Source organism: Cololabis saira, chromosome 15, assembly GCF_033807715.1.
Source record: "Cololabis saira isolate AMF1-May2022 chromosome 15, fColSai1.1, whole genome shotgun sequence".
NCBI lineage: Eukaryota > Metazoa > Chordata > Actinopteri > Beloniformes > Belonidae > Cololabis > Cololabis saira.
Genome location: NC_084601.1, coordinates 11944097 through 11970621, shown reverse-complemented (window position 1 = coordinate 11970621; position 26525 = coordinate 11944097). Strand labels below are relative to the sequence as shown.

Genomic DNA, 26525 nt, shown 5'->3' with positions numbered 1-26525 from the left:
CCCACTTCATGTGTTCATTTTCCCTCCTCTGTCCTTTTTCTCCTATAATTTAATATAGTTACTCAAAAAGGTATATAAAGCACACACAAAGCCCGACTCATTACCCCCGCCCCCAGCATTATCAGCATTGCAGCATTATCCCAGCACAATATTTCAATCAGGCAAGGTCTGGACTTTGACTGGACCACTGCTTTCATTTTCAGCTGTTGTGCTGCATGTCTGCAGGTGTTCGTGTGATCAAAGTTCTGCTGGATGTGGCTTGTTGACTGCAAGCTGATCAGGTTCTCAAGCCCAAATCACTGCTCGTCCACCATCGTGCTTGACAGTTGGTATGAGGTGCTTTAGCTTATATTCAGCACATGAGCCACATGTGGCGCCCGGTGACTGAAAACAGAGTCTACAATGTACAATGTTCTGATTACGAAACAGAGAGCCCTGTTCATGTTTAGAACTGGCTCATAACATTTCGATTTTAATCACTATTCATCCCAAGTAATGCTTCAAACACAGTGTTTTTGTTACGTCAGGAGAGTCGCTTTTTCCATGGACTTCATGGAGAGATTTTTTCGACAGGTCATGTTGACATTTGGAAAGACCGGATGAAGCATCTGGCTGCAACACCGGGAAAATGTCGTCCACCCCGCTCATATGCTGTGTTGGATTTTTGCTGAACGTGATGTTGTGCATTAAAACCAATTATATCCACTGTGCTCTTGTCTGTGGTGAGTTCACATATAACTTTATAAATCTGAGCCATACTTTCATGTTCTTTTTAAAAAGCAGAAGTTTTCTCCTTGTAGCCCATGCAAACGAGCCTGTTCTGTCTTTTTAGGGCCCGAGCACTTGCACTTACTAGTGTATCTGTAGGAGTTCTCGTTTTTTAAATTTTTTTTCTTCCGACGAAATGAGGGCCTTTTTGCCCCCCTAAACGTGCCCCAAAAGTCACCAAATTTTGCACGCAAGCAAAAAATTTGATATTTAATGGTTTGCATTAATGGGCGTGGCCTAATGGCTCAAAAGCGCCCCCTAGAAAACTTTGTGCCTCAAGCCCCACAATATGGTTTGACATACATGCACGAAAATCGGTACACACCTGTATCATGTCACAACTTAAAGAAAAGTCTCTTGGTGCCATGGCCAAAACCGGACAGGAAGTCGGCCATTTTGAATTAATCGTGTAATTTTGGCGCAATTTATGCCATTTCTTCGGCCGTGGCCCGAACCGTAACGTGCACCCAGGTGTGTTATACATCAAAATGTGCGTCTCCATCCTGCGACGATGCGCATTACTTTTCTCAGTCAATAGCGTTACCGTGGCGATGATAGATGCCAAAAACCGCGCCCCTTTCATCTGATTGGTCCATATTTGATAGTTCCTACTTTCTGCCATAACTTTTGAATGGTTTGACATAGAGAGTCGTGGGTGGTGTCAACTGACTCAGTTTTGAGTCCTTGACCAGAATTGGTGCAAATTAGCCCCGCCCCTTCATCTGATTGGTCGATATTTGATAGTTCCTATTTTCTGCCATAACTTTTGAATGGTTTGAAATAAAGAGTTGTGGGTGGTGTCATTGGATTTGGTTTAGAGTCCTTAACCTTCATTGGTGTAAATTGGCTCTGCTCTTTCTTCTGATTGGTCGATATTTCATAGTTCCTATTTTCTGCCATAAATTTTGAATGTCGTGGATGGAGTCATTTCTGATATGCTTATGATGATAAGTTGAGTTTTATGTGAACAGCAAAGGCACTTTTTATAGTATTATTGACCTAGGAATGTGGGGGGAACCCGGGGGGGGTGCGGTGGCCATGCATGCGAGGGCCCGTTCCTCGCTGCTTGCAGCTTTAATTTCTGATTGTATTTTCTTAATAATAAAGATGAAGCTTTAAAAAAAAAAGGTCTTCTGAGCATTTGACTTGAAATTGCTTGGATGTCCGCTCCCGGGAAGACTGACAACTGTCTTGAATGTTTCCCACTTTCGGAATTTCTTTCTCACTTTGTGAGGAATTCAAAATTGTTTGGAAAAAGGTGCATAAATCTCCCCAGACTACAGATTATTGCTGATGTCTTTCCTCGTTGGCATTTTATTAAGATAAACTTAAATCTTGTAGAGGGGCTGACTAACACATTTTTTTACATTTTTATAAAGGTGCTCACAAAGACGGACGATCATTTAAATGGGTCTTCAGTCTTTAAGGTTTAACTTTGATTGGTACCACCTGGCTGCTATTTACTCTCTTAATTCCCAGGAAAACTGAGCGTGCAGGTTGTTCCGCTGCTTCTGCGTGTTGGTTTAGCTTTTCTTGCATAAACAATGACGCAGTGTGACATGCTGTGTTTAGCTGTTCATGTGAGGCTGCAGAGCTGCAACGGACCATATAACTTGTATTATGTCTTGTTACACAAAAGAATGCACTTTCTCTTTTCCGTGACTCTGGGTTTTATGTGCACACCATGATCTGCCCAAAAAAAGAGCAAATCTGTTTAACAACTGAGGAACCCTGCTGAAGTATTTTGTGTTCAGTGGATGATACAAACAACTGTCAAGCTTCACCAAAGCTATAGCTGCAGCTTCAAAAGGTGCTCCGGCAGTGCTGTGTCTCTTTGTTCAGCAGCCAGAAGATGAACGAAGGACGGCAGCCCAGGCTTTCTGCTGCAGCATCCAGTTTGTCATCTGACAACATTTTGAAAGTAATTTTTTCTAAATTTGCAATAAAATCTATAATAATGAACATACAATTTCTAGCTGTGGTTTATATTTACACTCTTACACGAGTGATTGACTTGCAGTGTCTTTGTAGTCATCTACATTTAGAAAACAATAGGAACAGTTTTGTCAGTAAATTATTGCATATGTACAGGATGTAACCTGCTGTTTCATACAGTACATTTGACAATTATTCAAGGATTTTATATTTGTGGTCTACTGGCAATAATACAGCTATGATGTCCCCTGTAATCTCTGTGTTGCAGAGGGCGGTGGGGTTTGATCATATCCCGTCCATCATTGAGAAAACGCACACACATCACTAGTTTACAGCTGACAGCAGCACCAAACCACCTCAAGCTTGAATAAGAAAAAGTAAAAGTAAAATTTAAATTTAAAAACAAACTGTTGGTTATGGTTTATTTAACATCTAAATTTCAGACCCAATGTTTTTCTCTCCCTGAACTCTGTTTTTACAGTTTATCGTAATTTCCTATAAATAATGGCCCCTTCATAAATGATTGTTCATCGCTTGACACTACATGATAATAAAGCAGAATTCTGTTTACATTTAGTCACGGATTTAAATAAACAGTTTACAATGTGTCATTGCTGATTTTAGAGATGTGAATGTTGTAAATTAAAACACCTTAATACCAAATACTGTATTCTCTCTGCCAGTTCCTTTTGCCCCAGACAGCTGTTAGCAATCACATTTGAGTATTTACAAAAGTTTCTTTTATTTCTGTGTTAAAGAGTTTACATTTTTATTTGCCCCGTACAGTGTAACACTACACTGTCACTCTGTCTGAACCAAACTTGATCCTCACTAACAAAAGGGCCAAAAGGACTATTGGGTTCCAGACCTGCAGGAATGGTGCATGTTCTTCTTCTTTCACTTCCAAGCGAGACATGTTTGACTTCGACTTTAAAATAACGGTACACTGTGGATGGGTCACCCATCCATCTCACACATACAACCACACACGCCTAAGAGCCACCAATCAGCCCACACCAGAGAACAACCTACAAACTCCACGTAGAAAGTCCCCAGGCAGAAATTAGACCAGGAACCTTCTGTCTGTGAGGCAATAGGGCTATTTATGGAACAATTATTGAGTAAAATCTTAGAAGGGTAATAACCGTACAAATATAGAATGGATTTAATAGAAACAAATCTGTAAATGCTTGAATGCATATGATTGTTTATATAGACCCAAAGTTAAAAACAAGGTGGTGGGAATCTGGACACTAGACAATAGTTTCACCAGACTAACAAGCTCAATTTATAATACACAATCATCTCATAATTGATTGACTTTTAGAGCTGCTGTGTAATCTTGGCTTAAACGGGCCTTGAGAGTTTTAGAAACACCTCAAGGATCATGACTTTAACGCTGCCTGTTGTGGGGTTCAGAGATTAACACAATTATCAGCTCCATCCACGTGCAACACAGCACCCCACTGAGCAGCGTGCAAGCTCTTATCGGCAGCAGCCAATTATAAACACTCATTTCTGCTGGAGCTGAATGAGCCTGACCCTTGATGGGACTTGAAGCAATTACATTTTTTTTTTCTCAAGTTGGCTCTAAGAGTAAACTTATTAGACCCTCATTCCCTCGTGGTCTACGATGCTTTTTGCTTGTTTCCAACTGAAGCCAACCAGGGGAAAAACGGCTAAAATGAATTGGACGCGAAGAAATATAATTACACAACTGTGGTTTTTATTGCCATTCATTCCAGATGGATCAAAAAGTTAATATAGATTAGTCTCCTCTCGGAGGATATACTTGAATAATTGGGACTAACCTCGCATCTGTCCAGGACCTGCACCGGTCCAGGACCAGGAAACGGGCAGGTATCATCTCTGCAGACCCCTCTCACCCAGGACACGGTCTGTTTGAACTCCTCCCCTCTGGACGGCGCTGCAGAGCTCTGTACACCAAAACCTCCAGATTCAGAGACACTTTCTTCCCCCAAGCTGTTGCTCTACAATAAGCAACTCTAGCCACTCGAGTGCAATAACCTGTTTTTCTGATCTTTCTCTTACCTCACTGACATTTTTGCACATATTTTTTTGCACACATGTACATAGTATTCGTTTTTTCGGGTTTAGTATTTCTGTTTAGTATTTCTTTTGTACATTGCTCTTTTTTTCTATTGCTCTTTTTTCTAATTATTTAGCTATTTATTGGTTATTTTTCTTTTTTTTTCTTTTTAGGATATACTTTTTTATATACCTTCATACTTCGTGTGTATTTGTAAATTTGTTGAGAGTGTGTATGTTTGCTACTGCACAAGCAAATTTCTCCTCTGTGGGATTAAAAAGGTTCTATTTTATTTTATTTTATTTTATTTTATTTTATTTTATTCTATTCTATTCTAATGAACTCTCATCACTCATAGTCTCAGAGAATCAATCACTGCAATAATAATAATAATAGTAATAATAATATTAATAATAATAATAACCACAATCATATGCTGTAGCAATGCACCTTTCAATAACCATGTTTACCTCATACTGCTGCACCTTTCACTTTTAAATTGTATATATGTTAATAAGAGCCATTTGTCTATTACTGTTCGTAACTATTTAAATATGGGTTCAGTGAGCGAAAAAAAAACGAAAACAAATTCCCTGTCTGGCATGTTCATACTGGGCCAATAATAAAGCTTTTCTATTCCATTCCATTCCATTCTATTCTATTCTATTTTGTTCTATTCTATTCTATTCTATTCTATGTATCTATATGTTTACGTTAGCGCCCTCTAGCGGTAGGTCGTGTCGCCGGGCGGAACTGACGTCACTCCCACATCCACCAATCAGCGGGCGTGTCTCTCAGTTTGAACGTAAACTCTCAGAGAATCGAGAGATATTTTGTATGTTCCTGCCTAATGTAAGTACCCTAAGTTTATTTTTGCCCTGTGATTATATATTGACCGTTGGCCTTCGACATACTCTTCTTTCTCACACAAAATCTGACAGCACGACTGGAGATAGCCCCTCGCTTTGACAAACCTTACCGTTTACTAGCCTGCTAACTTAGCTACAGGAGCGATGTAACTTCACCATTTCTTTTTGCCAAGATGTATCAGTTACTGGCTTAATTTACGCCTGCCGACTTGAAACATAAACAGATCCTACGCAATGGCGAGCAAACGGGGCGGAAAGAAGTCATTCCAGCAGAGTCTGGAGGACATCAGGGAGAAGATGAAGGAGAAGAGGACGAAGCGTCTGTCTGCTGCTACAGCCACGAACAGGATGATGAAGAGAAGCAAGAGCAGCGGTGAGGGATGCACCCATTTAGATCAATACAGGCATGCTGTTAACCCGCAATTAATCTCATACGCAATTGTGTGCATGTTCACTTTTCTCCTCAGTGCCCCATAACGTACACACCCTCCTGAAAGGTGAACAGCAGAACAACAAAGAGCTGGCTCTGGCCCTGCAGGCGGAGAAGGAGAGGACCAGGCAGGCCAACGCAGTGATCCTGCACATGAAGAGGGAGCATGAAGCTCTGTTCCTGCACTTCCTGCTGGTCAAGAGGAAACTCAGGCAGCATGAGGCTTTGGCAGCAAGTTTACAGGTTTACTACATGTGTCACTTGTTCTTGTCTGTGTCAGATTCATGATTCTAAGTTAACGGATCGTAATTACTATTTTATTTTTATTTTATTAGTTTGCACACAATAAAAGTAACACTTACAATCAAAATAGTAAAACAAATGTGACAGGAGAGGCCAAAAAGGACCTCCCCTCAATTTAGGAAGTAAAACAGTAATTACAAAAAACAAAAAAACACAACAAGATGAAAACTATAAACAAAAAACCAAGAAGGTTACATTACAAGGTTAGGCTACATACAGTAGTTACAGATCATCAACACACAAAAAATAATCAACAACAACAAAAAAAAAAAATCAACAAAGAAAACTTGTAACATTTTTTAAATGTGAATTAAATGAGATGATACATTTCTTTTAAAACTCTCTAGAGAAACAGAGCTTTTGATAATGTGAGATTTGGAGTTCCATATCTGTACACCACGATATCTGAGGGAATACTGGCCGTGTTTAGTTTTATAAAAAGGAAGATGAAGATGATTAACCTGTCTAGTATTATATGAATGTATTTGAGAATTATGTTTGAAAAAATTACTAAACAATAGTGGTAAAAAAAAAAAGGCAAAAACACATGTTTGTATAAAAACACACATATCTGATGAATATTTATGTCATATACTGAAAGAATTTTGAGTTTTCTGAACAAAGGAGTAGAGGGTTCCGTAGAGTTAGAAAAAGTTGCCAGTCTTGCAAATCGTTTTTGCATTAAATAAAGTTGATGAAGACTGGAAGGGTATTGAAACTTTTATAACTATAAACAACATTTAATTCAATATAGCTTTTGAAATGTTTAATTTCTTTTTCTGCTGATCCAGACTAAAGCCACAGATGTCTTTGTTGAGCCACAGCACCATCTGGATTCAGCAAGGTATTGTAATAAAAATTAGAAATTGATCAGAAAATGTTGTAATTTCATTTATATTTAATAGTTGGCATCTGTTGTCTTTCGATTTCCAGAGCAAAGCGGACCAGCGAGAAACTCGATGAGCACGTTCTTTGTGAAGCTTCACCCACTTGGGCAGGTATAAAGACATGCTACAGGCACTTTTAAACTGATATTATGAAAATCAAGCTTGTAAAATGTGAGTTTATGAATAATGGTATGCCACGGCTGACCCCATGACCTCTGATTGGCTGGAGCTCCAGAGGCTTTTTGGTCCCAAACTATTTCCAACTGCTCATGTAGTGCTAGCAAAACGTAAATAACCTCTTTACACATAATTTCCCCCCAAAAAAACAATTCAAAGTATTATTCCTGATCAACATTGAGCTCTTCTAATAATTGACATTTGTTTGTTAAAGCCAGTTTTGAGATTTTTAGATTGTTCCATGCTCCTGCTTGTTTGTGTATTTTAATTGGCTTGTTCTTTTATCATAACCCAAAATGAAGCTGTCTTAACTTTAATTCTTGTCCCTTCATAGATCCTTTTTCCTTTAAAGAGAATGGACAAGTTCGTTGTGACAAAAAGATCACGTTGCCACCGGCAGTCAGCGTGAGGCGTCGACAAACGGACAGAAGAACGAGGAGACAGTCTGAGCGCCTGCGAGCTGCAGAATCATTAAATGAGGGCGACCCGTGTGATATTTTTGGAGATATTATACGAAGTCCTGTTGACAGTGACAGTAGAGAGCCAAATAAAGCACAATGCGCAGAAACAGAGATTGTAGCTCACACGGCCACTGAAGAACCGCTTCACTCTACTCCCGACCACGTCCCTCCCAAAAGAAAGCGGCAGCAACCTAGCAAGAAACAAGGTCCCCAGCTGCCCCGGCCCAAACCAGAACCAGCGTCACAGAAACCCGAGAGGGGCCGCAAAGCTGAACGAGCCCCATTAAAGAAACCGTGGGAGAATCCCAAACCTAGAGCCCGCTCAAAGAGTCGGAACCGGTCGGCCACGCGGAGTAAAGTGGCACCTCCTTCTTCACAAGGCGGCAAACTCAACACGTCACTGGGATTTAATGACACGTTTGACTTTGACTGCGAGGAGGCGGTCCACGTCACACCTTTCAAAGCCAAGGTGGAGGACAACACACCGACTACACCCGTCAGCAGAGAAGTCCAGGAGGAAGTTGTACCTGATGTTTCCAAACAGGAGGGATCCAGCTGTGCGTCGCCATCTTCTGAATCAGAGGACAGTCTATATGTGCCTCAAAAAAACACCAGGCGGAGACGGACTCCTGAAAAGACCAGGGTCATTCCCACTCGAAGAGGTCGTCTCTCGAAAGTCTCTCGTCAGAAAGAAAATATTCCTTCAAAACAGGAATTCTCTGGTGAGCTACTATGTTAGTCCTTCTCAGCTTTAGATTAACAGTTACTTAATTTATTTCTACTGTTTTTTATAGTTACAATGAACTCTTGCTTTCACAATTTTTGTTCCGTAGTCTTCAAAGATGAAGCATCAACCCCCAAGGCTGCAGAGACCAAAACTTGTGAAGATGAAGCTCCTCACTCACGTGCTTCTAGTTTCTCTAACACACCTGACTCCATCCGGCTGGAGGAGGAAAACCTCCAGGGTGAGAAGATGCTCCAGTTACTAACGAATCTAACCAGAATCTAACGTTTAGAGATTCTGACATGAGTGAGACTGATGAAAAAAACATGGAGCTGATATGCTGCATGTGCATTTATCAACATTAAGTTAGTTTATTCTCTAGTCTAAAAGGAAGGGCAACCTTTTTCAAAGTGCATCCTACCAGGTTACTTCAGAGTTACGTCCACTTTAACACTTATTTATTTACTGACTTACATACAATTAAATATGACTCATTGGTGTATTGAAAAGAAGATCTTTATTTACAGTGAAGCTTAACATGCAAAACACTATTATTTATTTGTTATTTTCTGTCTTTTATAGTCCAAAAATGTTTTGAAATTGCATTAATGCACTAGGTTCGAAAATGTAATTGCATTCCCCCCAGAAACTATCCCAGTCTCGATCTTAATGGTCCACACTGGATCTTAATGTTCCAATCTGGGAGGATTTTATAGCAGATATGTTTACATGATCAAATGTTACTACAGACTTGAATACGCCAAACCAGAAAACTATTAAAACATCCACTTTTTAAGAGGCGATCGCACTTAATCATGATCAAGTGATTTTGATTAACTGGCTGATTTCCTGATCTCTATGGGAATGGTAAGAATGCAGCCTACGTGGTTTTTCATACACCGCTTCTGCATTTTGGATTAGATTCAGTTGAATAATCGCAACATGTGGTACTGTTGTTATAAATACGTAATCTTAAAAACCAGTAAGGACCAAGTTTGTTTAATTTTTTGATTCTGATACCTTACATCTTAAAAATGTCAGAGGTTTATCATAGGTTATGAAATGGATTGGAATAAATGCATTTTTCTTACTTGCATCAGTTAGTATTTGGGGATTTGTGTGACCTCTGAGAAACTAGTGGAGTGAGTTTGTTTTTATTATCGAGTGGCTCTTGTCTCACACTGATTTAAAGTTGGTGTTTGTTTCAGAAGCTCAGATGATGGAGCTGGAGGAAGACGTCAGTCCAATCAAGATGATGAGAATTGACAAGATCCTGTCCAGCCTTGGACATGTTCCTATCGAACCCACCACTGTTTTACCTCAACAGTCGCCACACAGGCCGAAAACATGCAAGAAACGTAAGTGTTTGGGTCATTCCAAACCTGTAATTCATCGACTGCCACTCTGAAAATAATTTGTTGCTTTGTACTTTGGGTTATTTTGTCATCGTTGTCATTATTGAGCACATAGATGGTTATATTTTTATTTCAATTTCCACTTTTCATTCTTTTTACACTCTGTAATTTAGTTTTTCACTGGTTTGTGCATGTGAATTCACTTGATTCATGTTTCCTTTTTTCTCTCTTGTGCACCCTCACTCACATCTCTAAAGGTGGGATTGGTGTCAGGACAGCAGGAAGGGGGTTAAGTCTATGTGATGTGAACAATCTGCCCCCTGCAGCCTATCGCAAGTTCTCCCGTGGCGGCTCGCGCCCCTCAGATGTTCGATGCTTGACTCCTATTCCCGCTCGCAAGCGGCGCTGCACCATGACGGTGGACTATAAGGAGCCCTCGCTGAATGCGTAAGTTCAGATCTCGTGGTAACGTACGTTCTTGGTAGTGGAGAGCACAAAATACACGGCTGGATTAGAAGATGCTTTGAGACCTGATCGCCCATGTGGTCTAGGTGATTTGTTTGCATATTGCATGTGGGTAGTTTATTCGGGATCACACGTGGGGAGCACATTTTAAACATTTTAACCAAGTGTGAACACAGGCCTTAAGAGTTGTCCAATTGTGATGAAACCATCAAGGATGCATCATATTACCAGGTCCCAGCAGTCTCTTTAAGATTGTTCCACTGTTCTTTTGTTAAGAGTAAAAATCCTTACGCTACTTTCACATCCTAACAGGAAACTTCGCCGTGGAGACAAATTCACAGATGTGGAGTTCCTCTGCTCTCCCATCTTCAAGAAGAAGCCTGGTAAGAGGTCTGTGCAGAACTCCAGGACGTCCTTGAGCAAGCAGCAGCTGTTTGACAAATACAACGAGTCCTTCGTTGGTTACTGAAAGAAACTGTATTATTTCCCTATTTACTGATTTGTTTGTTAATAAATTACCTGTTTTTTCTCACTCTTTGAATTCTTTTCTTTTCATCACTAAGAAACAACCCTGTTTTTCTTTCCTTCTTGAAAAGCATTTTAACAGTAGTGATGAATATTCCCTAAGGATTTTAGATACTTAAATCCTTTCATTATGAAATACTGAATATGTACATATATGTATCTTATGTCTGGATTTGCATTTATATATTCAAATGTTTACGATAATAAAGTTAATTCTACCAAAACGGCTGTTTGCAAAATAATGTAATGAACACAGGTTAAAGTAAAAAAAAAAAAGACAATAGCCTCACATATGTTTTATTCCATCTAAAAAATAGGCTAAATCTATGTTATTAAAACCAATTGTACAAAGAGCATGAATAAATTTCTAAACATTTACAAAAGGGTTATTTTCCCCCTAAAGTTTGGAAAGTACAAATAGCTTTTTACAAAACAGAAAAACTACATAGTATTGCACAATCATTCATTTATCTCCAAAGTATAAAGTTATCGATCTCCATTAGTAGGACAAAAATAAAAAATAAATTAAGACCTTGTCTTAAGCATAATTCTTCTAAATTACAGCACATAAATAAGAATAAACTCTATATAATTAAATTAGTCCTTAGATGACAGTGTAACATATTATGTAAAATGAGAGAAAAGCCTCCAATTGATGTTAACTAATACTTGGAAAAATAAAAGTGCATTTCATTAGTAAAATTGCCCATTGTGGCTTGGTGAGGGGGAGAAAAAAAAATAATTCTGAAAAAGAAAATATATTGTATTTATACACATTTAAAGTATACAGTGAGCATAAGTGCTTAAAACTCATTAGTCTGTACAAATTTAAAGTTTCGTATTCCACGTTTGGCAGGATGAACTCATCACAAACTTTGACCTCATTACAAAGCTCACGAGCAGTTTGAACTCTTAACTTTCCTCACAGGAAACCCTCCAGGAAGGATTGAATCCACCCAAGATATGGTTGTTTATGTTACATCTCTACCTGAGTGAATCGAGAGAACGAGGCAGTGTAAAATCCTAAAGACAAAGTCAGATCAATAAATATTCAATCAGTCGTCATTTTTCTTATGCGTTTCAGTGTCTAGTACAAATAAGAACCCTCTCTCTCTGTTTCATATGTGTGACTCTTCCTCCGCCCTTCATTTAATGGGCCTTTGGGACAAACGAACGACAAAGATGCCGCTCTTCCTTTGCTGGCAAATTGAACAGTCAGCTTTTCCACGAGGACAATCCCCCCGCGACGCATCTGTCAGAGTAAACAACTTTCTAAAGGTACCCATGTGGGATCTGGGAAAGCATGCGTGAAACGTGGGTGCCGACCTGAGATCCGTTTGCACCTTTTTTCCGTGAGATATGTTTCTGAGACCTCCCCACTCTGCAGTCAGTAGTCCTTTTCCATTGCTTTGTTTTTGCATGGTTTCTGGATTCAACTTCTCCAGAACCACCTTCTCGTCCTGGAAGGGCGGGAGTTGCTGCCGTCTACTTCTCGATGAGGCCCGCTTCTTTGATCTTTGTGTAGAAGAACTTCTCCAGCAAGTTGGCACACTTGTAGTACTCGCTCTCAGGAGGGTTGTATTCGCGACAGTTGGTGAAGATGCGCTGCATGTCGGCCATGAACAGCTTGCGTGTTGTGTAGTACCTGCTCTTCAAGCGCTCACTCATCGTCTTGAGGTCTGGGGGTGAAAAACAACCGCATTAGGTCTTCTCTATCTCTCATGCATTCTCAAGTGATTGAACAACCGCTGAACCCTGCAATCGTTAAAGACCTCTGCCAATGCAAATCATCGGATGAGTTGATAGCAGATTACAACTTTTGACCAATCGTGAACCAAAGGACCTTTTTCTTGAGATTCCCGCTGGAGAATAGCATAGCCCCAATCTGACAAAACCCACTTTGATTGCACATCTCTTTGGATTCAAGTAGAAAAAACCCTCTAGAAATTAGGGTCTGGGATCGATTCAAATGTCAAGAATCGATTTGATTCCGATTGTTAAGATTCAGAATCGATTATCAAGATTTGATTCGATCCGATCCGATTGGATTCCGATATTGATTTGGGTTAGTGTTATTAAAACTGTTTTTTGAGCTGTTGCATGAATTATATGACTGTAGTTATGCAAAATATTACAACTAGTATTATATTGAGATTAAACAGCAAGTATTGGCAGCTAATGATGCTGTAAGGACCAATCAGCTCCCAGAATGCTGATAGAACTGCTTTCAGAAACATCATGTGGGTCAGAATTACCAAACAGATCCAGGGAGGAAACAGAGACGGATGAAATCGATTTTATTTTTTCCAACATTCCGTTTTTATCTGTTCCATTTTCGGTCTATTTTGGTTTTTAATTTTTGAGCATTTGGTTTTTAGCATTTTTTGCAAATGTAACCCCAAGACAGTATATAAAGTAATGAAATATAGACAATTTATGCAATTATAACCTAACACTTTAATGTTTTCATACCTTTAAACAAATTTAAAGGCAAAAACATGGCACCAGTTATTCTCGTGTCCAACAAAACATTCTTTTTTTGGGGATAAACAAAAAAATAACCAAAAGTTGTAATGTAATGATGAAAAAAAAAATACATAAATAAATAAAAAATAAATAAATAAATAAAATTAAAAAAAAATCGATCTTTAGACATATGAATCGATTTTTAGGAATTAATATGAGAATCGATTTAGAATTGGGAAGTCGATTTTTTCAACACAGGCCTACTAGAAATCTACTGCAACTTCTATGTTGACACAGACTTGCTATACAGGCCATTTTGGGACCTTGAGGCCCCACCTGTGCCGTTGTTTTTACTTCAGAAATACGTCACTAAATGTTTTGGTTTGTTTGTATCAGCTGATCTCTTCAGTAGACGTGCTTCGTGGCCGCGTGTGGAGCCGTCGCCAAGCTCCCGGTGTTTGTAACGGGGATATTTATCTGATTTGGACGACTCACACCTTCATGGACTCTCCAAAGCCGACATAACTGACTCACAAATCTGTCTCACTTCAGGCATCATCCTGTCCAAACGACAACAACCCCGTGTGCTTCCTGATGAGCCATGTCGCCATGACAGGAATGCCACAGAAATGTATCCGGGAGTTCAAACATTATTATGATTTGACACAGAGACCTGATATCATATGGATCAAGAGTGGTTTTGCACTGGAATGTGATTCACGATAGTGATAAAGCAAAGATTGAACTGAACTCAACTGGGCAGCAGACCGTCATCCTGCCACAACTGCAATCTATGAAATCTTATCTTTAAACTCATACCAGGTCAGTACTTCTGTTTTTCTGGGGTTTGCGGCATTCTCATCTTTTTTTTTTGGTTCAGTTTACTAACCACTTGTGTTGGAAGTGAGTTGCTCCAACTCAATCCCTGTCCATGGACGCTACGTCACTACTGAAGGGTTCAAAGATGGAGTCTAAAAACCTGGCTGAGGGTACCGTGACTACATCCACCTCTGTCGGATGAGCAGATGCGATTAAGGTGCCACTAATTTGCATACTTACAAATCCACCGGTGTTCAAAAAGGCAAATGCGTTTGATTACATCACAATCCGTTGGAAAATTAGCCCTGAACATGTCATTGCAGTGACCTGAGATCCCCTTTCTCAGGAGTGGAACCTTGTAAGATATGATGCACCCTCTGAAGTTGGTATTTCATTTTTATTTTATCCAGTACTGCGTTTACATGCAGTCAATAACCCTTTTAAAACCAGAATATTAGCAATAACCCGGTTTTGCACGGCCATGTAAACACCAATAACCCCTTTGAATAACACGAATTTGCTCATATTCCGGTTTTTAAAAACCCCAATATGACCCCTGGGTTACTCCTTTTAAAACCTGAATATTCGGTCATGTAAACACCAAACGGAATATCCCAATCAAACGGAACAGGAATTTGTTTTCTGCGCATGCTCTGTTGCAAGGAATCTTGGTCTTTTGAGTCCAGGAAGTTCTTACAAACGGCGGAGAAACGCAAGACCACGCCACACTTTTGGAGTGAGGAGGAGACTAATCACTTCATAAATGTAATGAAGGATATGAACATTTTGACATTTGTAGACTGTAGAAAGTACCGGGATAGCGAGATTTACAAGAAGGTGAGTGAAAAGTTGCGCGAAGCAGCATTTGTTTTGGATACAGGAAGAGGAAGCGGAAATGACGCTAATTGCGTCATCACGTCCTCCGTGCGTCGCTGGTTTGATCCAGATATCCCGAGTGATTCATTACCATGTATACAGGGATAACCCTGTTTGTTCACGCGTGGAAACGGAATATTCCGAAGTTTCAGTAACCGGAATATTAGCAATAACCCGAATTTTGACTGCATGTAAACATAGTCTATGATGTTACGTGCCACAAAAGAACCTTGTGATGTTTCGCTCAGAGCTTCCCTATAGGCCTGAGGGTTTAGTCGCTGTTGAGATCCCGTCCAAGACTTACACCTTCGAGTGAAACTGAAACGCATATTTGATCCCCACCCGATCTTAAGGCAACGGCGGTCTCCGGCAAACGTACCCATGGGGAAGCGGATGACTTGGTAGTAACCAGGGGCCTCCGTCTTCTTCACGGGCTCCATGAAAGGCCAGGCGTTCTGGTGACTCTAAAACACAGAACCGTTTCTGGAGATAAGTGTCCTGTTAGACAGAGACTGGCACGAGCATCTTTGTCTGTCCCTCACCTTCACATGCTGGAGGACTGTTTTAATAGTGCTGTACAGTTGGTCTGGGTCCTTCAGCTCCTTCCTAGAAGAGCAGAGTAGACAGAAGACGTCCATACTGTGAGGCTGACGGGGAAATTAATGCTATATCAAAAGAGGTCCGAAGATGAGGTCAGGCTGCAAGTCCTCTGTCAACATAGGGCTGGGTGATATGGACCAAAAGTCATATCTCGATATTTTCTAGCTGAATGGCGATACTCGATATATATCGATATTTTTTCTGTGCCATAATTGGGGTTTCCCCCAAAGCATTATAGCATAGCATCTCTGTTAGCTTCATTTTTTTCTGAGGCAAACCCTTAAAAAAACAGTCAGTTTTAATACAAAGCCTCGTGCCAAATGTCACACAGGTACCTTTTATTAACACATGAAATAAAAATAAACTGCCTGCATATATAGAATAAAAATGGTTCTTGAATAAAATAAAACAAATATCCCTTTCCTGCATAGCAATTAAATTAAAATACACTGTGCAATTAATACAATGTAGACAGTAACAGGCAGACTTTTCCACTGAGGTTGACAGTTGCGCAAATAACAAAACATTTGTGCAAATCTCAAATAAAACATTCAAGTCAATTTGTCACAAAATAAGTTATATCAAAATCTTTTTTTTTATAATCGATATAAACGATATTGTCTTGTACCATATCACGCTTGAAAATATATCGATATATATTAAAATCTCGATATATCGCCCAGCCCTCTGTCAACATGTTCGTTAGAAATCCTGAATAATCCATTAAACAATACAAATAAACCCTTTTGCCCACTTACCCTTTTCCAACAGGCTTCCATCCAGTTTCACCTGTTGAAATAATCAAATCTGAAAATCATCCATTTAAGATAAACACGAGCTTCCTTCTGGAGACGCTATGCTGCGCGGTTCATACTAACGTACGTATGCCAGGAATGCTCTCAATGGGAATCTGTCTGACTCCATCCTTAAAACAGGACAGCCCCGGATAGACCTTTCTGATCTGAGCCTGCTTCCTCTCGATCAGCTTCTTAATAATCTGCAGGAGACGAGAGAGAAGGGACGCACGGATGCATTAAGTACTGGGACAGAGAGAAGTACGAAGGGCGGCACTGAAATGTCAGCCACAGACCTCCTTCTGCTTCTTGATTATAACAGAGAACTCCGTGTAGGGGATGCTGGGGTTGAGTTCACAGCCCATGAGTGTGGCCCCCTCGTAGTCCTTGATGTAGCCCACATACTTGGCCTTAGGAACCTTGATGTCCTTCGAGAAACCCTGACAGGGAGGAGGAGATTGCAGTTAGTACATACAGGACTGTCTCAGAAAATTAGAATATTGTGATTTTCTGTAATGCAATTACAAAAACAAAAATGTCATACATTCTGGATTCATTACAAATCAACAGAAATATTGCAAGCCTTTTATTATTTTAATATTGCTGATCATGGCTTACAGTTTAAGAAAACTCAAATATCCTATGTAAAAAAATTAGAATATTCTGGGAATCTTAATCTTAAACTGTAAACCATAATCAGCAATATTAAAATAATAAAAGGCTTGCAATATTTCAGTTGATTTTTAATTAATCCAGAATGTATGTAATTTTTGTTTTTTTAATTGCATTACAGAAAATAAAGAACTTTATCACAATATTCAAATTTTCTGAGACAGTCCTGTAGTATCCAGTATATCATAAATATTAAGCATCTCAAGTAATATTAAAAAACTAAACCATTACCTGTTTCTTGAAGTAACCAATGGCGTACTCATCAGCGTATGTAAGGAAGTTGAGTATTTCGTGCTTTATATGATATTCCTTTAAGTGGTTCATCAGGTGCGTGCCGTAACCCTGAAGCCAAAGAGCCGGAGATCAGACTCGGCCACATCCACGAGAGTAAATGAACTCCACGCGGGGAGATAAAAGCAGAGACGGTTCTCACCTTGACCTGCTCATTGGAGGTGACGGCGCAGAAGACGATCTCTGTAAAGCCTTGTGACGGGAACATCCGGAAGCAGATCCCTCCGATCACCCGGCCGTCCTTGATCAGCGACAGCGTCTTGTGCTTCCTGCCAGACAAGACAGGTCAGGTCGGCAGGCCTCGGCGACACGTGCGGACTAGGGATGGGCGGTATGGACTAAAAAATGTATCACGATAATATCTGGCATTTATCCCGATAACGATAAAAATGGCGATAAAAAAAATACCAATTCAACTCCACCTTTTTAACTATAAATCTATCACCACATTCAGTCTTTGGAGCCCCCAAAACACTGCTCTAAAACAATACTGAATGCTACTAAACTACACCAATTAAATTGAATTAATAAAAACCAATTAAATTAGTACCGGTACACTTGTACTGCAAAACTGTACCCTGCGTTCACACTGAAAGAGTCACGGGCGTCCTGACGCCAGCATCTCGCCGCTTGGTGCATTCACACTGAAAGCGTCAGTGCCTGCAGCGGGGCGTCAGTGCCTGCAGCGGGGCGGCGGTGGGCGGGGCTAAAGCTGCGCTGCAGAACTGAAGGGAACAGTGGGAACAGCCTACACATCTTCAGTTTCCTATTTCACCATAGATCACACTTTGGGACGTCTTCTTTATATTTTAGCGTTATTTCCGCGTAGATAAGAGTGAGTTTGATGCTCCTTTAACAAGTTTGGCCCGTGGATTCAACATCAACCGCCAGATCCCACTCCCGGTGAACCATAAATCCGCCTAGGCTGATTTATGGTTCCGCGTCACACCAACGCAGAACTACGGCGTAGTGTACGCGGCGACGCACACCGCACCGCGTCCCAACGCCGACGGCTACGCCGTCGATTTAACGCGGAACCATAAATCAGGCGAAGCTGCAGTCTGTCTGCGCTGATACTGACGCACCGGGTCGGAGCGGATTTGGTCATGATGTTTAAACTGTGTTTTGTGATTAATAATAAGCACGGGTTTTAATTATTTTTCGTTGGATCAATGTAGCAAATAAAATCGTTGGGACCATCCAGCTCCTCAACCCTCAGTTACGTGTTTCACATGAGCAGTTCAGGTAAAAACGGCAGTCAAACCAGCAAAATGTCATTTTGCTGGATGAAATATATTAATTCCTGATAAAATAAGTTTGTTAGTGCACAGCTCTGCTCCTGTACGCATGTGAATCAGTGTACGTTTGTGTGAACATGAAAGTACAATCTGCATTGAGAGTTCTCGCTTCGGGAATCCCGGTGTGTGATTGGACGACGCCTCGGCGTCGCCGCTGCTCATTTGCATAAAGTTCAGATTTTTCAACTTTCAAATTGACGCGCCGCGCCTGCCGCCAGACGCTCCCGCCGCTCCCGCCGGTCCCGCCGCCCCCGCCGCCTCTCCACGCCCGTTTTTCATAGACAATGAATGGCAGCCAGACGCCTATGACTCCCGTGACGCTTTCAGTGTGAACGGGGGGTAATGACTCAGATCCGCCATGTTTCTTTCTTTCTTTCTTTCTTTCTTTCTTTCTTTCTTTCTTTCTTTCTTTCTTTCTTTCTTTCTTTCTTTCTTTCTTTCTTTCTTTCTTTCTTTCTTTCTTTCTTTCTTTCTTTCTTTCTTTCTTTCTTATTTTAGGAGATTCTTTCTTTCTTTCTAGCTCATTTCCTTTCTTTCTTTCTTTCTGGTTCATTTCCTCCTTCCTTCCTTCCTTCCTTCCTTCCTTCCTTCCTTCCTTCCTTCCTTCCTTCCTTCCTTCCTTCCTTCCTTCCTTCCTTCCTTCCTTCCTTCCTTATCGTTTTTACCGCGAGATGACAAATTCTTACTGTGGAGAATTTTTTTGACGGTATATCGTGAACGGTAAAATATCGCCCATTCCTAGTGCGGACACGAGTGGAGACAAAATGAAGACGTGGACTTACGGATCGAAGACCAGCCGCGTGATGTACTCCTTGGGCATGCGAGGCAGCTGATGGGAGAACACGTTTTGAAGGCCAACGAGCCACATCAAGATCCTTTTGTTGGGCTTCTGGTTAAGGGAGTTCCCGATGACGTGGAATTCGATCACTCCTCGCCGCTCCTCGTGGCGGGCGGCTTCGTCGCGGGCGGAATGAGCCGACAGCAAGCTGGTCTGAAAAGGTCGGGAAGACACGACTCCACAATCATCTCAGCCCCGTCAAACAGCTGCTAATAATTACGTCTGTCCTCATCCTAATCTAGGACGTAGCTACGGTAAGTGTTTGTGGACGTTCTTCCTTCAAACCTCACGGGGAATGTGAGATCGCTCTCAAATACAATAGACGAGCTTGGAATGACGACCAGGCCAAGCCGTGACTGGATGACTATACTGCGGACTCCTGCGTACACGCAGAGAGATCACGGCCCTGGTTGACATTAACCAATGTCATCCTGTTTATTTTACTGTGAAGGAGCGTCCCTGACCCAGGAATATTGAACTGTTGACACTGAGCTTCCCTCCATGTTGTTTACTGACTAAATACAAAAATAATTCATCAAAATACATATTGATGACTTATCAAAGAAATTATCGAAATATGTCGACTTATTTTATAGACTGAGACATTTTCTTCCTCTTGAAGCTCTCCTAACTCTGTACCGGTCTCTATTTGAGCCTCATTTAAATTATTGTAATGTTTTATGGTGTAATACATATCCAAGTTATGTTGAGAAACTACAGATTTTACAAAAGAAAGTGATTTGCGTTATATCATGGAGCAAATTTAATGTTCCCTCTGATCCTCTTTTTTATGGATATAAGCTTCTGAAACTTACTGAGTGTAACATTTTCCACAATGCCTGTGTAATGTATAATGTAGTTTTTAGACTCAATGATAGACTCTGTCATCTCATCCCCATTTATGCTCCCACTCATGAACACACCACAAGGGGAAAGCAACTTTTAAAGGGAAAGAAAAGGAAACTGAAATGTACAAGTTTCAGTGTAACCTGCAAAGGTCCAAAACTTTGGAATGAGTTTGGCAGTGCTATAAAGAGTTTGGATCTCTCTCAATTAAAAAAAAGACTAAAACAAAAATTGTTATTAAATTATGTCTTAAATTTTTATATATATTAATATAAATTTTTTATGTACCAATACCTGATTTATTATTTTTATAAGAATATATTTGTATCTAGGTCTCAGGGTTTTTATTTTTTCCTTATTTAGGTTATAAGGTTATATATTGTATGTATATGTATTATATGTGTAATTTATAGTTGTTCTGCTGTGTGACTGGGCCCCTATTCATAAGCTACAGTAGCTTCTGGGGAGTCCCATTTTACAAACCTCAATTGATTATTATCTGTATTTGTGTTTTTTTTTATTATTTGTAAAATAAACTCTAAACTTAAACTTAAACTTAAAATGAACGGGTGCTACCTGCGAAACGCTGCCTGTGACATCATCAACAGCTTGTCAAAAGATTTTTTTGCTTATTTACCCCCGATAGTCTATCTCCATTTTTATTAATACATTGTTAAGATCAAGTTTGGGATATTTGTTGTTATATATTCTAATAGATATCTAGCGTGCAGAAAGAGTTACCTCTGGAATGGCTGCGGGGTCAGTGATGGTTGCCATGACTTCGTTGATGAGGTCCATGGGAATGTCGCCCACCACTCTGGGTCTCTTGTTTTCTTCGTGTTGAAGGGGCTCAGAGGGTTTACGCTTTTCTCCAACTAACACAAGGAGGGCAAAAAAAAACAAAAAGCACTTATCTGAATGCTCAATCTAATCCCTTTACTTTTGACACATTTGCCCCGAGTACATCTGCAAGTGCCCATCATCTGCTGGCGTCTTAACCTCTGAGCAAGCGCAGGTTAGTCTGTATTAGGGTCAATGACGAATAAGGATTTTCAACAGGTCAATTTTAAAATAATAAAAAAAAGAATATCTATTGCAGTAGTTCAAACATTAAGAATGTTGTGTACACATAAATTCATATAAAACTTTTAAATTAAGTGATTTTTGTCAAGATGAATTGGCACTAGCCTTAAAAAAAAGTCATGTGGTGCAAGCATGATTCATATTAAAATTAATTAATTTCCTTAACATCTTGACATCTTTTTTTTTTTACAAGTTTTCAGTGTTATACAAAATTTTTTATTTTTATGGTTGCGTCACATGATATTTCATAAAATGGACATCAGTCAAACTTTGTTTGTATATTATGATTGAAATCTAAATATAAATGTGTATAAATCTTATACAGTACAAGACATTTCGGAAATCATGCCAGATAGGGCAGAAGATTGATTTAAAAACATTTAGAGTGATTTCAAATAAGTTTTCAAAACAAGAGTCATGGTCGGACGGTCGCACCACATGACATTTTGATGCTTAAAACAACAACAAAATCCCAAATAACTAGTATTCTTTGTAAAGTTCAAGTGAGTCCATATGTGGGACAGGTCGGTTATATATATGGTATTTTTTCATCCATTTAAACCTTTTTTGAAATTGAAAAAAAAAACCAACAGTTTTTCGGAAAATATAGGCATCACGTCATTGACCCATTACCTGGGGTCGACTCCAGAGCCGAGGAGGGTTTCCTGGCAGGACTGATACTGCCACAGGTGGACGGGTCCACTGACATCGGACTGGTGCTGTAGTACAGCGGTCTGGCCACCGGGGGAGCATTGATCACTACAGATTAAAGGGGAAAGCAAAAGAACAAAAAAAAAAAAAGGGTTTTCAACTTAAAGAACAAAAAAGAAAATTAAAAAATCAGAAGGAGCCATGCTAGCAGGTAAATCTGTAGGGGGTCTTGTTACCTGTACGGATAGGAATCTGGTCACCTGTAGCTCCCGCCAGGAAGTCCTGGTTCCAGATCGGAGAGCTGTGACTGTACACCTCCTCCTCCAGCATGGATAAAAACCTTGAGTAAGAAAAACACAACAGGTTACTGCTTTCCTACACTAAAACACTGGGTTGCATGCTAACGTGGTACAACAGTGCCTGCACATCCCTTACTTGGGAAAGTGTGTGAGAATGAGTGTGCGTTTTTCGGGGGGAAGCTTGTCCTTCTCCTGCCGGGCCTGCTCCAGCAGCTGCTTCCTCATCACAGTGAACACAGAGCGCAACAGCGTCCGGCCGAAAATCTGCGTGGTCTCGTACCGGGGGAGACTGTCGCAGAACTGAGGCACGTTGCAGTAGCAGAGCCACCTGCAAGCACCACAGAAATCTGTTTAACTACACTGTAATGCGCACAGTTTGAACAAAAGGTTGTAGGGATTTCCTTTTTGACGCTGTCACCTGGTGTAGTTGACTTTGTACCCGGCGGCGTCATCGTTGGGGACCCTCTGGCGCCGCTGAGACGGCGTTTCCAACTGCCAGTAGTTGATCTGGTTGAGGAACATCTTTGCCAGCTCTATGATTGTTTGACGTTCCTTTGACGGTAGGTGGCTGAATTTATACTGGACAAAATTGTTAACTCCCTGTTATGTAAACACATGAGAAGAGCATTAAAAAAAAAAAAATCCAAAAATCAGCAATAAATGGAATCTGGTAGGGCTGTTTGATTTTGCCCAAAAATAAAATCTCTATTTTTTTTCTCTCAAAATCCGATTTTTGATTACGATTACGATTATTTTGTGAATTGACAAAAGGCAAAGAAATTATTTCAAATATGCTGTTTTTTATTGAACATTTGCCCCATTGGGCTTTAAGTGCAAACTTTGCTCTTATTAAACCAAAAATGAATGAATAAAGTGCAAAACTCTGTAAAATAAGTTGAAAAAAAGTTTTAAAAAATATAATAAAATATAAAGTTTTATCTCTGAAAAATAAAATCAGCAAATCAGCACTTGCAAACATACAGTAAGTTATATTTCCAATTAAATAAAACAAGACATTTTCTAATTAAACTAAACTGGGTCTTTGCATGCTAAATAATAATGCAACCCATGAAGGAGGTAGAGGTGTGTGATGTCAGTCATTACATTTGCTGTTCATATTTGCAAGTTTTTTGCAAGGAACACGAGCCGGTCTATCGCATCTGGCTTGAGGGATGCCCGGTGGCATGTTACAACGCCCCCTCCTACACTAAAGAGCCTCTACACTACTACACTACAGTCATCTGTAATATGGTATCAATCATTAATATGTGTGCAGACAAGGTTTAAAAAAAAAAAAAAAAAAAAAGTGAAAAATCGATTTTACGATTTTCACGTTTTAACATCGTTCTAATTACATAATCGCGATTACGATTTAAAATCGATTCATCGAACAGCCCTAGAATCTGGGTTGTTTTTCCTATCAGATGAGGAAAAATGAATTAATTTACCTGTTCAATGCTGGGTTTTTCAAATGGAGGACTCTCTTGTGCTTCTAACATTGGTTTACCCATCTGTAGGATGGATTTTCTCAACAGCTGAAAAAGAAAAATACTGAGTTAAAATTCTTGTCTGGACATAACAAACATACAAAAAACAATAAAAGGTAGAACATTACTTTGAAGAGGGAAAAGTAGACTTGTTTAGTGTCGGCATCCTCCTCTTTGTGAACACACGTGTACAGATACTCCACGTCCAGGACAATACCAAGAAGTCTGTTCATTTCTTCCTCGGAAATATTTTCTAAATGTGCCACGTGATCACCTGAGAGAAAGAAAGGCATCAGCACTTGGACCTTATTTAGATTTTTGCTCATTTCAAGACGGCGTGGCATACCCAGGGTGTGAGAGCAGCTGCGACAGGGCTCCTGCAGGTTGACTATGTTGGGCTGCAGCTCAGTTTGGGGGGGTGTCGGAGGAGGGTTCTGACTTTTCCAGCCATTACACTTACAGGCTCCCTCAGCCTACGACAAAGATTGCAGAAATAAGTTCACATGGAAACAAATACATGTAACTTTTAAAATGTCATGTTCCGCTCGTAGCTATGGGCCGTGCAGCTTATGGTAACGGGGAAGGTATCATCTCTGCAGACCCCTCACACCCAGGACAGTCTGTTTGAACTCCTCCCCTCTGAACGGCGCTACAGAGCTCTGTACACTAAAACCTCCAGACTCAGAGACACTTTCTTCCCCCAAGCTGTTGCTCTGATGAACTCTCATCACTCATAGAGTCTCAGAGTAATCAAGCACTGTGCAATAATAATAATAATAACCACAATCATGTTGTTACAACGCACTTTTCAATAACCATGTCTACCTCATACTACTGCACCTTTCACTTTTTTTTAAATCCCCGCTGCCATCAGACTGTACAACAAGGCCTGCTCTCAGTAGCTAATGGACAATAACATGTGCAATAACGTATTATAACATGTGCAATATCTGTGCAATATCTGTCTACCTCACACACATCCGACCTGCTTTTTTGCACTGTTTCTTTTTTAAATGTACTGTACTGTTCATACTTTGTAATTATATATATTTTTTACCTTTTACTTTTTTTTACCCCTCCCCTGCATGTGTGTGTTAAGTGTACTGCTGACAACAAAGGTGAGTTTCCCCACTGAGGGAGAAAATAAAGGATTATCTTATCTTATCTTATACAGGACTGTCTCAGAAAATTTGAATATTGTGATAAAGTTCTTTATTTTCTGTAATGCAATTAAAAAAACAAAAATGTCATACATTCTGGATTCATTACAAATCCACTGAAATATTGCAAGCCTTTTATTATTTTAATATTGCTGATTATGGCTTACACTTTAAGATTAAGATTCCCAGAATATTCTAATTTTTTGAGATAGGATATTTGAGTTTTCTTAAACTGTAAGCCATGATCAGCAATATTAAAATAATAAAAGGTTTGCAATATTTCAGTTGATTTGTAATGAATCCAGAATGTATGACATTTTTGTTTTTGTAATTGCATTACAGAAAATGTCATTTGTCATTTGTCTATTTACTGTACAGTGAGCGAAAATAACCGAGTCAAATTCCCTGTCTTATTTGACCTAACTAGACCAAATAAACATGATTCTGTTTTCTGATTCTGTCCAAAAACAGAGGGGGCGGGGCCAGAAGGCACAGTCGCCCTGTCACTCATGTCAACCAGCGGTGCCGTTGCGCGCATGCGCGCAGAAACAACAACAAACTCCGCCCACGCCAGCAGCTGTCACCCTGTCAAAACAAAAGACCCCCGTCCTCCTGCACGGACCAAACGCTGCATAGGCTGCATCCAGTCGGAGCGGGACTGGACGGGTCTGGAGACGGCGGGGAAACCTGTCGTGGAGAAGCACGAGACCCCGCACACGCGTGTGCCTGCAGACAGCTACTCCCCAAAAGCAGCGCCAAGCCAGTGTTTACGCTCAACCCCCCACTTAGTCCCGCTGTAACACACACTGCACGGCCAGCACTTGGGAGGCCTCCGTCTGCCTCAAATATAACACTTAATGTTTTTGTTTCAAGGCTTGCATCTTCAATAAAAATGGTTCGTGCGTGGAAAAAAACGAAAAAAGCAACAAAGAAAACCCCTGAAGTGCGGCAATGGCTTCCTATGCTGCGCTTGCATTTAGAGAAACTACTGCAACGGAGCTCATGTAATGCCCTTCAAGAAATATTAATAATAAGTCCGCCCTCAGGAACGAGCTCTGCCGTGTGCAAAATGCGCGTACTTTGCACGACGAATACACTCCGAGTTTTTCCAGTTTCTTCGGCCGAGGTGAGGAGCGGAGTTGCGCCTTCTTCACGGCGATGCGTGCGGATCCTCCAGCTGCGGTGCCGGAGCCCTCCGTGCCCGCGGCCCCGGGGGCGGCCGGAACCAGCCCCGCGGCCCCGATGGCCGGCGAGCCCTGCTGGATCCCGGCGCTGTCCGCCATGACCGCGCAGCCGAACCCGAAGGGAGCGCAGCCCGGGTTGAAGCTCGGTCCGCCGTCCGCGCTACTCCGCCAGCTGAGGATCAGACATGGCGCTCATCCTTATTTTCATTTGA

At 40.5% G+C, this 26525-nt stretch overlaps 2 protein-coding genes across 5 annotated transcripts; one reads left to right on the top strand and one right to left on the bottom strand.

Annotated features, from left to right (window-relative positions):
* Positions 1 to 5543: 5543 nt before the first annotated feature.
* Positions 5544 to 10956, top strand: sgo1 (shugoshin 1). Of its 4 annotated transcripts, none has more exons than XM_061741852.1 (10): positions 5544 to 5605; positions 5847 to 5995; positions 6090 to 6295; positions 7147 to 7199; positions 7289 to 7353; positions 7754 to 8602; positions 8714 to 8845; positions 9813 to 9962; positions 10217 to 10406; positions 10737 to 10956. In XM_061741852.1, the coding sequence occupies exons 2-10, from the start codon at positions 5857 to 5859 to the stop codon at positions 10891 to 10893; spliced, it is 1941 nt and encodes a 646-aa protein (XP_061597836.1). In that variant the 5' UTR covers positions 5544 to 5605; positions 5847 to 5856; the 3' UTR covers positions 10894 to 10956. The 4 variants fall into 4 exon arrangements, with proteins under 4 accessions (XP_061597836.1, XP_061597837.1, XP_061597838.1 ...); XM_061741853.1 differs by having other exon boundaries at positions 5574 to 5605; positions 5796 to 5995; XM_061741854.1 differs by lacking the exon at positions 5544 to 5605 and having other exon boundaries at positions 5627 to 5995; positions 9816 to 9962.
* Positions 10957 to 12361: 1405 nt separating this feature from the next.
* Positions 12362 to 26525, bottom strand: kat2b (K(lysine) acetyltransferase 2B). The gene is made up of 18 exons (XM_061742507.1): positions 26209 to 26525; positions 24316 to 24442; positions 24098 to 24243; positions 23931 to 24017; positions 22901 to 23082; positions 22619 to 22810; positions 22420 to 22523; positions 22166 to 22291; positions 21191 to 21324; positions 19548 to 19756; positions 17610 to 17736; positions 17408 to 17518; positions 16801 to 16944; positions 16593 to 16707; positions 16469 to 16499; positions 15653 to 15716; positions 15490 to 15574; positions 12362 to 12628 (listed from the first exon to the last, which is right to left on the bottom strand). The coding sequence occupies exons 1-18, from the start codon at positions 26410 to 26412 to the stop codon at positions 12435 to 12437; spliced, it is 2382 nt and encodes a 793-aa protein (XP_061598491.1). The 5' UTR covers positions 26413 to 26525; the 3' UTR covers positions 12362 to 12434.

Bases quoted from the DNA above. Each gene is read 5' to 3' on its own strand.
- sgo1 (XM_061741852.1), top strand. From the start codon at position 5,857: ATGGCGAGCAAACGGGGCGGAAAGAAGTCATTCCAGCAGAGTCTGGAG. The intron at 7,200-7,288 runs GTATTGTAATAA...TTCGATTTCCAG, and splicing joins CACCATCTGGATTCAGCAAG to AGCAAAGCGGACCAGCGAGA. The intron at 7,354-7,753 runs GTATAAAGACAT...GTCCCTTCATAG, and splicing joins AGCTTCACCCACTTGGGCAG to ATCCTTTTTCCTTTAAAGAG.
- kat2b (XM_061742507.1), bottom strand. From the start codon at position 26,412: ATGGCGGACAGCGCCGGGATCCAGCAGGGCTCGCCGGCCATCGGGGCC. The intron at 22,292-22,419 runs GTAACAAGACCC...TTTAATCTGTAG, and splicing joins CCAGATTCCTATCCGTACAG to TGATCAATGCTCCCCCGGTG. The intron at 19,757-21,190 runs GTAACTCTTTCT...CGACCTTTTCAG, and splicing joins ACCCCGCAGCCATTCCAGAG to ACCAGCTTGCTGTCGGCTCA.